Below are 15,444 nucleotides of genomic sequence, written 5' to 3'. Positions count from 1 at the left end.
GGATCAAGGAACCTATGTTCTGATTTTCTTCTAATTCAACAGAATAAACTGCAGAGATTCTTTCATTATATTGCAGTTCAAAAGCAAAACAAGATTTACATGTAGAACTGTCATGTTAGAAGAGGCTTTCCTAAGATGATCTTTATACATTTCCTTTATATTAAAAAAAAAACATGATTGACTCAATCAAATCACTCTCCAAAATAATTTCAATAAGAGGGACCTGATAAATGAGAAATATTTGACAATGAGGTTATGAATTTTTATATGTTTTGATTTCTACTGATATGGATGCTTTTTCCTTAAACATTATGATCTTACATAGATACTAGAAATGAGCATCTTGTATGAGGGTGGTAAAATTTAACATGCATTTAGAAAATGTAAGTATTGCAACATAAAATAAATATTCTGCTACTGAAATCTAAGATATTATGACAAAAATATAATACATGAATAGGATAATCAGCTAAATGCACTAATTAAAATAAGGAAAACGGTTAATTATCCTTAGTAGTATTACTCTATCTTATCATTTCCCTAAAAATCAGAAATCATTTTAGTAACAACTAACCTGTAATAATTATATAGGATTTTCACCGAAACTGAGCTCTTAGTTGAATGATTGACCTTAAGGTAGCAACTGTACTTTATAACAATGATTTTCTAATCATTATAAAATACACCATATATTTGGAAGATGCCAAAAGGAGATTTTTAGGATACTGTCTTCATTCAAAAATCTGATGGAAGAAAAGCAGCAAACAAAACCAGAGTGTCCAAAATACATATTTCATGGTACTGTTTCAGTTAAATATTTCAAGTAGCCCTTTCTTCAAAATGGCCTCCATTGCTAAAATGGAGCAGCCAAATGTTAAGTGAAAAATCAAATGTCTCTCTGGAACTAAAATCAAAAATTATACAACCCAACATTTAAGATACATATATTTGTTCTGCATTAAACCACAACACAGTGATTTGAACAAAGATCTTCTATTTTATAAAACATATTGCCCACTCTGTTTTTCTGAAATTTGGGAAAGGAATTCAGGACTTAAAAGGCATTAAATATTAGATTATTTAGATCATAATATTGAAAAGATATATTTGCAGAATTTAGGACTTACCGGAAGGAAATTCTGAATTAATACCCTCAATAAATAACCAAAAATAAATACAATTTATTAGTATTTGGTATATATTGCTAAAAGGATTTTTAAAATGTATTCCCTGAAAACAACAAAGTACAACTTATACAGAAAATTATTTTTATTTTGATCAAGAATAAATGTAGCCTAAGTTTCCATTGCTTACTGGCATTCCCGTGACAGCCACAGCCAATTAGAAAAACATTCCAAGAAAAACACAAAATATAAGAAAAATAAACCTAAGATCCAGCATCCAAGAGGCCATATAGTCCTCATACTTAATATTTCAATAGAAAGAACATCTATTAGAAACTTTATTATACTATCCCTGTGGTTTAATTATACGTTAACAGTTCTAAAATTTCCCTTTTGTTATCACTGAATGAACCGCACCCTAAATGGCAGATACGACATATGAAAAATCACAAAGATTTCCCCTAAATTTGGCCTCCACTTCTGTCGGCTTTCCACAACATCACCAAAATAGTAGGAAATTATGTAAATTAATGTATTTTAGTGTACCAATTATTGAATTCTACTATCCAAACAGACCCTACACATATTCAGAACCCAAACCCCTTGTCATAGAAGACAATGGTAAGGTTTAACATCATGTTTGAGGGAAAGGGTAAGTTTGAGAAGATTCTTAATAAATTGCATGGTTAGAAATCAAAAGAGCCATCTATTTTACAAAGGATCCAAGGAATTGGTGGCAAAAGTATAATGCACACTGATTTAACAGGGACCACCTGGTTATTCTGGTACCATGGCTACTACAATGACGACCTTTTTAAAAACCACCATAGAACAAATTGGAAAATAATTTTCCTATAAATATATATTGTAGACAAAAAAAAAAATGTACTGAGCATGTTTATATTGCCACAGTTATTCTAAGAAAATAAAAGACACCTCAAAGTCAAATTTAAAATAATCAATAATTCCTATTCCTTCCCTTACCGCCTCCCGCCTTCCACTCGAGAGATTAATATCTTATTTCATTAGTAATAATTTTATGTTTAGATCATTGTAAAACTGTTTAAACATATATCATAACAAACTAAAGGTTTATTTCGTTGCTTGAAAATTATACTACTTGGGAAAGAAAGGTAACCGGGGGAAAAAGCTTATCTGTGGTATGGACAGTATGGCTAGATTTCAATGGGAAAAGAGGTGTTGAGACCCACTATATGTTATGATGTTAGTGGGAAAGAAAATTGTCTTTTTATTGTTATCAATTGCTCTTAATTTTTTTTCTAATAAAATTTCACAGTAATCTCAAGAGGATACACCAAAGGCCTTTGATTATATATACCCTAAAGAATGTATTGTTATCACAAAGATAGACACCCAATAAGACTTTTTTCATCTGAAATTTATAAAGATAATTTTCCATGCTGACAGTGCACATTTCATCCATAAGTTTGAAGAGTCAAATGCTACCACAGCTGGGGGTTATTCTGCCCAATGGCTTCCAACAGGGACTACAGAGATGGAGGCAAGTGTATGTGTACATAGGAAAAAACAACAGACCTGATGGGAAAGAGCCCTTCTCTGAAGTCATTTTTATCAATTACCATCTGAGTGATCTAATCAAATACAGAGCCTAATGAAAAAAAGCAACACTCTGAAGGATAAGCAAATATGAAAACAAAAGCTTTATTACCTACAGAGATTAAAACAAAAGGCAAGGAGGGGGCCCTGATACCCTTCATAGGGATTTGCTAAGGCTGAGGGGAGGGGGAAGGGGCAGATACCTTAGAAAAAAAAAAATCCATCATGAAAGGAACTGAGACAAGATTATAAAAAAGAGGCCAAGTTATAGCGCGCCATGGGATTTTTAATCTGGCTACCTGTGGTTTCTGTAGTTAAAGCCTTATTCATCCCCAAAACGGGGAGGGGGAGAGAAAAAAAAATCACATTTATATGTCAGTTTTGCAAATGATCAAACAGCGTGCATCAACAAGAATAAAAAGAAAACATTAAACGCTGATGACTTTGTGAAAATAGGTACCCGCTTTATGAAATATTATTGATAATTACCTGTGCATCTCGTTTCTTGAACTCTTGAATTTGATTTTCATGCTCCATATTGGCAGCGCGAAGCTGTTTTTCCAGTTTTTCAATTTCCCGTTCATGGTCTCGGACTAAGCTATCCTTCTCTGCGTTATGCTGCTGTAATAGGTGCGTCTTCTCCTGTTCATGCTCCAGCTTCAGCTCTACTATCTGATTGGACAATGAGGAGGACAGTTCATCAACAGAACATCCTTGTCGTCATGACAACTCATGTACAGCTTAATTTTTCTCTAATTTGTCCAACTTGAAAATTTTATTTTTGCGTCATTATTACCTCACCCCTGAAATACTGTCATTTGGGTGAGATTTTATCCAAACCTCCTAATATTCAAGAAAGTTGGGCATATTCATTTAATCTTTCTGCAATCTGTGGACACAAATGTCTGAACATTGAAAAACAATTATGCTGTATGGTAGGTATTCCACCACCACTCCCCCACCCCCGCCAAGAATCCGGGTATTACTGATCAGCAATGGTTATAAACGGTTAATAGTCTGTACGCTTTGTTTTTTGCTTAAATACATACACGTAAAAAGCAGTTAAATCAGTCAGTTTTCTTCATGATTTTCAGATAAAAGAGCCAAGCTAAATACGCATCTGGATTATTGTACATACAGTTGTCTTTTTAAAAATAAAATGATAAATTTCAAAGCTCTATTATCTCGTTGTCAGCTACGGTATACCAACATAAACAGATGTTATGTGTTCCAGAAGGACACCTGCTGTGCGGCAAGCTTGTGCCATGATTTCATAAAAAGCATTCTGTTCTGAGGATCCTTTCCCAGTCCACTCCGCACTGGAGCCTGTGACCTTGGCCAGCCTTAGCCTCTCCCTGCTAGACTGAATGGCAGCCCGAGACCAAGGGCCTGGTTGCCGCAGCTTTTGATACTAATCCTCCCAGGCAGCGCACAATGGCACCCTACCTGGCCTGCAAACTATAGCCAGCCAGGCTGTCTTTGAAGCAGGTGATGAATAGAGGACTGCAGGAAGCCAGCTTCCCCAGTGAACTCCAGGCCACACAGCTGCTAAGAACAGTCACTTGGATTTTTCTTCAGTTTTGGTGGATTTCAGGGGGAAAAACTGCTGCTATCTAGAATATGTAGTGTTATTTTCAGTGTGAGAATCCATCTTCAAAGAAGCTAACAGTAGGAGCCTGCTCCAAATCGATCCTCTTTCGTGCAGTGAAGCACTAGACTACCTTATCTTAAAGCTATAGCAATCATTTCAGCAGGCATGCACGCTGCACACAATTTCAGAAGTTATATTCTTTTTAAATCTGGAACTTTCATGTCCTCATTGCAAACCAAGAATCATAAAACACAAATTAAATTAGTTTTAGGATGTAGGTTTCAGGATGTTTTCCTATTGTGATTTTTCTAAAAGCATTGGAAAACCAACAATTTCTGACCACTCATAAATTTATTACATTTTAGATGAAAAAACATACTAATTCTTGAATATATACACTTAGCAGGACAAAATAATGTCTAAAATAATATGGAAAAATTTATTTTGCATCTGAGACCAGAAATGTATTCTAGCGAATTTATGTTTCTTTAAAATTTAGGGTTCTCCCCTCCCACACTATTCTACTGTTGTCAACATACAGAAAAAAAGTCAGTATAAAAAGTTTCTCCTAAAATGCTATACCAAGTAAATAAAAACGTTTTCTCGGATTATTAGATGTTGTATGTTTTATTCTGTGATCCCCACAGCTACAACATTAATACCAACAAAAGAGAGGACTTAAAATTTTATTGACATCATGGCATTTTTCTTCATCCCACTGAGTATATGAATTATTGAGTTCAAACATTTTTATTTCTTAGACATTCTTATTTCTACTCAGTGTTACACTATCAAGCATCACTATAATAAAATTATAAATTTTAGTTTAAATTATTTAAGCATGTAAGAAAATAAAGGAAAGTAGAAGGCAGTAGAAAGTTCTGAGATCTTCTCAAAGGCTTCAGAAATACTGGGAGAATGGATGTGATTTAAAATTGACAGAAAGCAAAATATTTTAGAATGTTCTTAAGGAAAAGTAACAAATTGACCTATAATTGGGGCAGAAAAATTAAAAAAAAATTTCCCCCTAGGATACTTGACTAGACAAACCTGTGTGATCACTAGTAATGATGCCGCCTCATTCTAGGCTCAAGTAAAAATGTGTTTCCATAGGAACTTCTTCTGAGTCATATGAAGAGTTCTGATAGATTGTTTAAGCACCCTGCCCATGTCCAAATTTCAGTTTATTCATTTTTGAAAATAAGAAAAAAAATATGAAACAGTGATAATGGAGCAACAAGCCTAAAGACCAATGCTTATAAATTATTACTAGTTTGTTATTTTGCCAGGGCCTGTTGCTCAGTACTGCTAGTTAATTAACAAATCCCAAGGTTGCTGGATAATGAGCTTCTGTTGCCTTTGAAAGGCATAAAGGCTTGTCAGCATTCCTTGGTCAATTTCTAGATGTTACTGGCCCTTTCTGGTCTTTGCCAGGTCTCCGTGGTCAGCATCTTCTAGCAAAAGTGTAGAAAAACCCCAATATTTTGGGAGCATCTATGTGGCACCCATGACCATGAATGCCATCATGGAGGGGGTCTGGCACTCCCCAAGGACTTCCTGGTCCCTAGCTCTTTCATGTAAGTAAACATGACACAGCAGATCCTCTTTACCTTGGACTTCTTGAAACTTTTAGTTGACCAACAGTAATGTCTAAGGGAATGTGCTAGTTTGGATGTACTATGCCCCCCAAAATGCCATAATCTTTGATGCAATCTGTGGGGGCAGGCTTATTAGTGTTGATTAGATTGGAACTCTTTGACTGAGTGTTTCCATGGAGATGTGAACCGCCCAACTGTAGGTGATACCTCTGATTAGATAATTTCCATGGAGACATGGCCCCGCCCATTCAGCATGGGCCTTGATTAGTTTACTGGAACACTATATAAGCTCAGACAGAAGGAGCTTGAAGCTTCAGCCAAGAGAGAGCAACTGACAGTGAAATTTTGGAAGAGCTGCAGCTAAAAGAGGAAAAAACACCCCAAGAGCAACATTTGGAGAATACTGTTTTGAAACACAACCTAGGAACAAGCAGATGCCAGCCACATGCCTTCCCAGCTAACAGAGGTTTTCTGGACACCATTGGCCATCCTCCAGTGAAGACACCCGATTGTTTGTGCCTTAACTTTGACACCTTATGGCCTTAAGACTGTAACTTGGTAACCAAATTAACCCCCGTGATAAAAGCCAATCCATTTCTGGTGTTTTGCAAAACAGCAGTATTAGCAAACTGGAACAGGGACTAATGGTGACTGGCAGGTGATAAATCCTGGGAAACAAGGAGGATATGAAAGCAGGCAGCATCCACAAAGATGCATATTGAGTGGCCACTGAAGCCTCTAAGTCAAGGTGATCAAGAACCTATAATGTGTGCTATACAGAAGAATGCGATGCACCATAGCAAAGGACCCTGCTTAATTCAGGCTGGCTAGAGAGTTCCCGGAAAAAAAGAAGGGAAGTCTTCAAGATCCTTAATTCTAAAGGCTTTGAGCTGTGGGCCACAGAACTATACTGAGTATGTGCCCACTCTACACATATTAAAGCAGATCAGAATGTCTTCCAGGGATGATGGAAGTGATCAGCTGTCATGCAAAAGCTTATGGTAACACCTAGTAGTCGTCTGAGATATTAGGCTTGATGCCTTGGTAGCTGGAGTTTAGACAAGAAAACAGTGTTAGTAACTAGGAGGTATTAAGTAGACCCACATGAAATCACCATTGTTGTAGGTCAAGATAGGAGCTGAATAAAGGGTCTTCTCCATATCCCATCCCACTCTTCTCCCCACTCCTTGCCTAACTCTGAACCTGAAACTTAAAAGTGAAGTTAATTAGTCCCCCCAAACAGCAAGCCTCCACTACAGACTAAGTCATTTCACAGTAGGGCAATGAAGTCCTCATTCCAATTGAGGCTCCAATTTCAGAAATGTCAATTATGTAAGTGATAGGATGCACTGCAAGGCACTAAAAAGGAGGAATTAGGGTACAGAATACTAACATAATCCAAAGGTAGTAAAATTAAAGAATAAATATTCTATAAACTGTGGTGTTAAGAATGGGTTAAAGCTATAGAAAGTAGGGAAGGAGGTACTTCCTATACTCTGGCTAGGAAAGGAGGATGAGACCAGGGAGTCTACAGTTAGGAAGCACAGAGATACAGATTGAGCCTCAATGGCAACTGCTCCAATTAGTGAGCAGAGATATGAAATCTTAAGAGTTTGGACGGAATTAGAGTCCACCTACTATAATGTTACTCTTAATCCAAGAATCTTCTGTATAAAACCAAGGAAGATGTCATTCATTTGCTGCTCAAATGGTTTTCAGACAGGAGAATGACTATATTTCAAGGCAACCTATTCCTTTCTCATCCTGAACACACCCAGCACTGGATCTTCTGGGCAAAGATAGCAGGGGAAGCTGAAAACTGTGAAAAGGGCAAAAACAAATGTCAAAAACGAAACAAGAGACAGCAACCAAACAAGGAGAGAGGAATAATATCATGACCATACTTTTCAGCAAGTGGCAGTGAAAGAAAGAGAGCGAAGATTTTGGCACAGTTCCATGAGACTGACTATTGTGTCCCTGTTCCCAAGAAGTAGAACTGGTGCACTGAAATAATGCTGAGGAATTTTTGCTTATACCCCAATTGTGTAGAGAAATTTTCTGAAGATCTATCATTACTTTTTCTCTCTTATTCTGCGTGGGGGATGAGAAGGATAATTGTATAGAGTGGAAATGGCAGTTGGGATGAATAAAACTGAACGAATAAAAGTGAATTGAGGCCCACTGCCTCTGATAGAAGCATAAATTTCAGAGCTCCCATAAAAAAAGCAAATGACCTCCAATACATATAGCAAACTCTGGTGCCAGACATTAATAAGATGCTAGAAGACAGAGCAGATAGTTTCTCTAACAAAGGCTGCTCAAAGCTCTAATTAAATTCTCTTCCTACATCCCCTGTCATCTCAGACTACAGGAAAGTGAATGCAACAAAATACCTATGCCCTCAAATTGAAACTCAGAGGAAGAAAAACAGGTTGAAAATAAAGGCAGAAAAGGAATCAAAGAGAATTCATGCATATTATGTCAGAAAAAATAGGATTAAACAGACATACCACTTTTTTTTATTCATTTTATTGAGATATCTTCACATACCATGCAGTCATACAAAACAAAGTGTACATTCAATTGTTTATAGTACCATTATATAGTTGTGCATGCATCACCAAAATTAATTTTTGACATTTTCATTACCACACACACAAAAATAAGAATAAAAATTAAAGTGAAAAAGAGCAATTAAAGTAAAAAAGAACACTGGGTACCTTTTTTTTGTTGTTTTTGTTTTTCCTTCCCCCATTTTTCTACGTATCCATCCATAAACTAGACAAAGGGGAGTGTGGTCCATATGGCTATCCCAATCACATTGTCACCCCTCATAAGCTACATTTTTATACAATCGTCTTCAAGATTCATGGGTTCTGGGTTGTAGTTTGATAGTTTCAGGTATCTACCACCAGCTACCCCAATTCATTAGAACCTAAAAAGGGTTGTCTATATTGTGCGTAAGAGTGCCCACCAGAGTGACCTCTCGGCTCCTTTTGGAATCTCTCTGCCACTGAAGCTTATTTCATTTCCTTTCACATCCCCCTTTTGGTCAAGAAGATGTTCTCCATCCCACAATGGCGGGTCTAGATTCCTCCCCAGGAGTCATATTCCACATTGCCAGGGAGATTCACTCCCCTGGGTGTCACATCCCACAGAGCAGGGAGGGCAGTGATTTCACCTGCCAAGTTGGCTTAGCTAGAGAGAGAGAGCCACATCTGAGGAACAAAGAGGTATTCGGGAGGAGGCTCTTAGGCACAATTATGGGGAGGCCTAGTCTCTCCTTTGCAGTAACAGTCTTCCTAAGGGCAAGTCCTGTGGTAGAGGGCTCAGCCCATCAAACCACCAGTCCCCTATGTCTGTGACCACATCAGCAACCACTGAGGTGGGGAAGCCCAATACCCCTGCATTCTCCACCAGCTCCTCAAGGGGACTCTGCATAATTTTTTCATTTTTTTTTAATTAACTTTTTTTTTAAATCAACTTTATCAAAAAAAAATTTAAAAAAAACATACAATTAAAAAAACATTTCAAACAAACCATAACAAGGGAGTAAAAAAAAGACAACGAACCTAAGATAACTACTTTACTTCCAACATGTTCCTACTCTACCCCAAGAAAGTAACCTAATATAGCAACATTTCTGTGAACTTGTTCCTACCATACCCATCAGAAATTAACAGACCATAGTCATTCCTGGGCATTCCCAGAACATTCAGTTTACCCACGATAGCTTATCTGTTCTTATTGGGTTATCATCCCCCCTTCCTTAATTGCTCTCTATCACTAGTTTCCCTACATTCTACATTATAAACCATTTGTTTTACACTTTTCAATGTTCACATTAGTGGTAGCATATAACATTTCTTTTTTTGTGCCTGGCTTATTTCGCTCAGCATTGTCTTCAAGGTTCAGCCATGTTGTCATATGTTCCACGACATTGTTCCTTCTTTTTTTTTTTTTTTTTTTTTTTTTTTTTTAATCATCATTTTATTGAGATATATTCACATACCACGCAGTCATACAAAACAAATTGTACTTTCGATTGTTTACAGTACCATTACATAGTTGTACATTCATCACCTAAATCAATCCCTGACACCTTCATTAGCACACACACAAAAATAACAAGAATAATAATTAGAGTGAAAAAGAGCAATTGAAGTAAAAAAGAACACTGGGTACCCCTGTCTGTTTGTTTGCTTCCCCTACTTTTCTACACATCCATCCATAAACTAGACAAAGTGGAGTTTGGTCCTTATGGCATTCCCAATCCCACTGTCACCCCTCATAAGCTACATTTTTATACAACTGTCTTCGAGATTCATGGGTTCTGGGTTGTAGTTTAATAGTTTCAGGTATCCACCACCAGCTACCCCAATTCTTTAGAACCTAAAAAAGGTTGTCTAAAGTGTGCGTAAGAGTGCCCACCAGAGTGATCTCTCGGCTCGTTTTGGAATCTCTCTGCCACTGAAGCTTATTTCATTTCCTTTCACATCCCCCTTTTGGTCAAGAAGATGTTCTCCATCCCACGATGCCGGGTCTACATTCCTCCCCGGGAGTCATATTCCACGTTGCCAGGGAGATTCACTTCCCTGGGTGTCTGATCCCACGTAGGGGGGAGGGCAGTGATTTCACCTTTCAAGTTGGCTTAGCCAGAGAGAGAGGGCCACATCTGAGCAACAAAGAGGCATTCAGGAGGAGACTCTTAGGCACAAATACAGGGAGGCCTAGCCTCTCCTTTGCAGCAACCGTCTTCCCAAGGGTAAAACTTATGGTAGAGGGCTCAACCCATCAAACCACCAGTCCCCTATGTCTGTGGTCATGTTAGCAACCATGGAGGTGGGGTAGGCCAATACCCCTGCATTCTCCACAGGCTCCTCAAGGGGGCACTACATCTTTTTTTTTTTTTTTCCTTGTTTGTCTTTTTTCTTTTTTTTTTTTTTTAACTTTCCCTTCTTTTTTAAATCAACTGTATGAAAAAAAAAGTTAAAAAGAAAACAAACATACAATAAAAGAACATTTCAAAGAGACCAAAACAAGGGAGTAAGAAAAAGACAACTAACCTAAGATAACTGCTTAACTTCCAACATGTTCCTACTTTACCCCAAGAAAGTTACATAATATAGCAACATTTCAGTGAACTTGTTCCTACTACATCCATCAGAAATTAACAGACCATAGTCATTTCTGGGCATCCCCAGAACGTTAAATAGCTTATCTGTTCTTCTTGGATTATTGTTCCCCCTTCCTTAATTGCTCTCTACTGCTAGTTCCCCTACATTCTACATTATAAACCATTTGTTTTACATTTTTCAAAGTTCACATTAGTGGTAGCATATAATATTTCTCTTTTTGTGCCTGGCTTATTTCGCTCAGCATTATGTCTTCAAGGTTCATCCATGTTGTCATATGTTTCACCAGATCGTTCCTTCTTACTGCCGCGTAGTATTCCATCGTGTGTATATACCACATTTTATTTATCCACTCATCTGTTGAAGGACATTTGGGTTGTTTCCATCTCTTGGCAATTGTGAATAATGCTGCTATGAACATTGGCGTGCAGATATCTGTTCGTGTCACTGCTTTCCGATCTTCCGGGTATATACCGAGAAGTGCAATCGCTGGATCGAATGGTAGCTCTATATCTAGTTTTCTAAGGAACTGCCAGACTGACTTCCAGAGTGGCTGAACCATTATACAGTCCCACCAACAATGAATAAGAGTTCCAATTTCTCCACATCCCCTCCAGCATTTGTAGTTTCCTGTTTGTTTAATGGCAGCCATTCTAACCGGAGTTAGATGGTATCTCATTGTGGTCTTAATTTGCATCTCTCTAATAGCTAGTGAAGCTGAACATTTTTTCATGTGTTTCTTGGCCATTTGTATTTCCTCTTCAGAGAACTGTCTTTTCATATCTTTTGCCCATTTTATAATTGGGCTGTCTGTACTATTGTCATTGAGTTGTAGGATTTCTTTGTATATGCAAGATATCAGTCTTTTGTCAGATACATGGTTTCCAAAAATTTTTTCCCATTGAGTTGGCTGCCTCTTTACCTTTTTGAGAAATTCCTTTGAGGTGCAGAAACTTCTAAGCTTGAGGAGTTCCCATTTATCTATTTTCTCTTTTGTTGCTTGTGCTTTGGGTGTAAAGTCTAGGAAGTGGCCTCCTAATACAAGGTCTTGAAGATGTTTTCCTACATTATCTTCTAGGAGTTTTATGGTACTTTCTTTTATATTCAGATCTTTGGTCCATTTTGAGTTAATTTTTGTGTAGGGGGTGAGGTAGGGGTCCTCTTTCATTCTTTTCGATATGGATATCCAACTCTCCCAGCCCCATTTGTTGAAAAGACCACTATGGCTCAGTTCGGTGACTTTGGGGGCCTTATCAAAGATCAGTCGGCCATAGATCTGAGGGTCTATCTCTGAATTCTCAATTCGATTCCATTGATCTATATGTCTATCTTTGTGCCAGTACCATGCTGTTTTGGCAACTGTGGCTTTATAATAAGCTTCAAAGTCAGGGAGTGTAAGTCCTCCCACTTCGTTTTTCTTTTTTAGAGTGTCTTTAGCAATTCGAGGCATCTTCCCTTTCCCAATAAATTTGATAACCAGCTTTTCCAAGTCTGCAAAGTAGGTTGTTGGAATTTTGATTGGGATTGCATTGAATCTGTAGATGAGTTTGGGTAGAATTGACATCTTAATGACATTTAGCCTTCCTATCCATGAACATGGAATATTTTTCCATCTTTTAAGGTCCCCTTCTATTTCTTTTAGTAGAGTTATGTAGTTTTCTTTGTATAGGTCTTTTACATCTTTGGTTAAGTTTATTCCTAGGTACTTGATTTATTTAGTTGCTATTGAAAATGGTATATTTTTCTTGAGCGTCTCTTCAGTTTGTTCATTTCTAGCATATAGAAACATTACTGACTTATGTGCATTAATCTTGTATCCCGCTACTTTGCTAAATTTGTTTATTAGCTCTAGTAGGTGTATCGTTGATTTCTCAGGGTTTTCTAGATATAAGATCATATCATCTGCAAACAATGACAGTTTTACTTCTTCTTTTCCAATTTGGATGCCTTTTATTTCTTTGTCTTGCCGGATTGCCCTGGCTAGCACTTCCAGCACAATGTTGAATAACAGTGGTGACAGCGGGCATCCTTGTCTTGTTCCTGATCTTAGAGGGAAGGCTTTCAGTCTCTCACCATTGAGTACTATGCTGGCTGTGGGTTTTTCATATATGCTCTTTATCATGTTGAGGAAGTTTCCTTCAATTCCTACCTTTTGAAGTGTTTTTATCAAAAAGGGATGTTGGATTTTGTCAAATGCTTTTTCAAAAAGCATCTATTGAGATGATCAATTGATTTTTCCCTTTCGAGTTTTTAATGTGTTGTAATACATTGATTGTTTTTCTTATGTTGAACCATCCTTGCATGCCTGGAATGAACCCCACTTGGTCATGGTGTATGATTTTTTAATGTGTCTTTGGATTCGATTTGCAAGTATTTTGTTGAGGATTTTTGCATCTATATTCATTAGGGAGATTGGCCGGTAGTTTTCCTTTTTTGTAGCATCTTTGCCTGGTTTTGGTATTAGATTGATGTTAGCTTCATAAAATGAGTTAGGTAGTGTTCCATTTTTTTCAATGTTTTGAAAGAGTTTGAGTAAGATTGGTGTCAGTTCTTTCTGGAAAGTTTGGTAGAATTCCCCTGTGAAGCCATCTGGCCCTGGGCATTTATTTGTGGGAAGATTTTTGATGACTGATTGGATCTCTTTGCTTGTGATGGGTTGGTTGAGGTCTTCTATTTCTTCTCTGGTCAGTCTAGGTTGTTCATATGTTTCCAGGAAATTGTCCATTTCTTCTACATTATCCAGTTTGTTGCCATACAGTTGTTCATAATATCCTCTTATAATTTTTTTAATTTCTTCAGGATCTGCAGTTATGTCACCTTTTTCATTCATTATTTTGTTTATATGGGTCTTCTCTCTTTTTGATTTTGTCAGTCTAGCTAGGGGCTTGTCAATCTTGTTGATCTTCTCAAAGAACCAACTTTTGGTGATATTTATCCTTTCTATTGTTTTTTTGTTTTCTATGTCATTTATTTCTGCTTTAATCCTTGTTATTTCTTTTCTTGTACTTGGTTTAGGATTGGTTTGCTGTTCATTTTCTAGCTTCTTCAGTTGATCCATTAGTTCTTTGATTTTGGCTCTTTCTTCCTTTTTAATATATGCGTTTAGTGCTATAAATTTCCCCCTTAGCACTGCTTTTGCTGCATCCCATAGGTTTTGGTATGTTGTGTTCTCATTTTCATTCGTCTCTATATATTTAGCAATTTCTCTTGCTATTTCTTCTTTAACCCACTGATTGTTTAGGAGTGTGTTGTTTAACCTCCAGGTATTTGTGAATTTTCTAAGTCTCTGATGGTTATTGACTTCTAATTGTATTCCATTGTGGTCAGAGAATGTGCTTTGAATAATTTCAATCTTTTTAAATTTATTGAGGCTTGTTTTATGTCCCAGCATATGATCTATTCTGGAGAAAGTTCCGTGAGCACGAGAAAAGTATGTGTATCCTGGTGATTTGGGATGTAATGTCCTGTAGATGTCTGTTAAATCTAATTCATTTATCAGATTGTTTAGGTTTTCAGTTTCCTTATTGGTCTTCTGTCTGGTTGATCTATCTATAGGAGAGAGTGATGTGTTGAAGTCTCCCACAATTATTGTGGAAACATCAATTGCTTCCTTTAGTTTTGCCAGTGTTTCTCTCATGTATTTTGTGGCACCTTGATTGGGTGCATAGACATTTACGATTGTTATTTCTTCTTGCTGAATTGCCCCTTTTATTAGTATGTAGTGGCCTTCTTTGTCTCTCAAAACATCCCTGCATTTGAAGTCTATTTTATCTGAGATTAATATTGCTACACCTGCTTTCTTTTGGCTGTAGCTTGCATGAAATATTTTTTTCCATCCTTTCACTTTCAGTTTCTTTGTGTCCCTGTGTCTAAGATGAGTCTCTTGTATGCAACATATTGATGGTTCATTTTTTTTGATCCATTCTGCGAATCTATATCTTTTAATTGGGGAGTTTAATCCATTTACATTCAACGTTAAAACCGTGAAGGCATTTCTTGAATCGGCCATCTTATCCTTTGGATTATGTTTGCCATATTTTTCCCTCTCTCTATTAATATCCTTTATTGTACCCATACCGAATCTCTTTAGTACTGAACCTTTCTCCAAGTCTCTCTGTCCTGTCTTTGTTTCTCTGTCTGTAGGGCTCCCTTTAGTATCTCCAGTAGGGCAGGTCTCTTGTTAGCAAATTCTCTCAGCATTTCTTTGTCTGTGAAAAATTTAAGCTCCCCCTCAAATTTGAAGGAGAGCTTTGTTGGATAAAGTATTCTTGGCTGGAAATTCCTCTCACTCAGAATTTTAAATATATCGTGCCACTGCCTTCTCGCCTCCATGGTGGCTCCTGAGTAGTCACTACTTAGTCTTATGCTGTTTCCTTTGTATGTGGTGAATTGCTTTTCTCTTGCTGCTTTCAGAACTT

At 37.2% G+C, this 15,444-nt stretch overlaps 1 protein-coding gene across 2 annotated transcripts in view; it reads right to left on the bottom strand.

Moving 5' to 3' along the window:
• The window catches only part of CEP112 (centrosomal protein 112), a 560,812-nt gene that overhangs the window by 272,887 nt on the left and 272,481 nt on the right, over positions 1-15,444 (bottom strand). For both annotated transcript variants that reach the window (XM_037809125.1, XM_037809126.1), the window contains one exon: positions 3,192-3,374. In XM_037809125.1, coding sequence (XP_037665053.1) covers positions 3,192-3,374 — 183 coding nt within the window. The remainder of the gene's footprint in view (positions 1-3,191; positions 3,375-15,444) is intronic.

The sequence above is a fragment of the Choloepus didactylus genome, chromosome 18 (genome assembly GCF_015220235.1).
Source record: "Choloepus didactylus isolate mChoDid1 chromosome 18, mChoDid1.pri, whole genome shotgun sequence".
Classification (NCBI taxonomy): Eukaryota; Metazoa; Chordata; class Mammalia; order Pilosa; family Megalonychidae; genus Choloepus; species Choloepus didactylus.
Note: the sequence above shows the minus strand (reverse complement) of the source record. Positions and strands in the feature narration are given on the sequence as shown.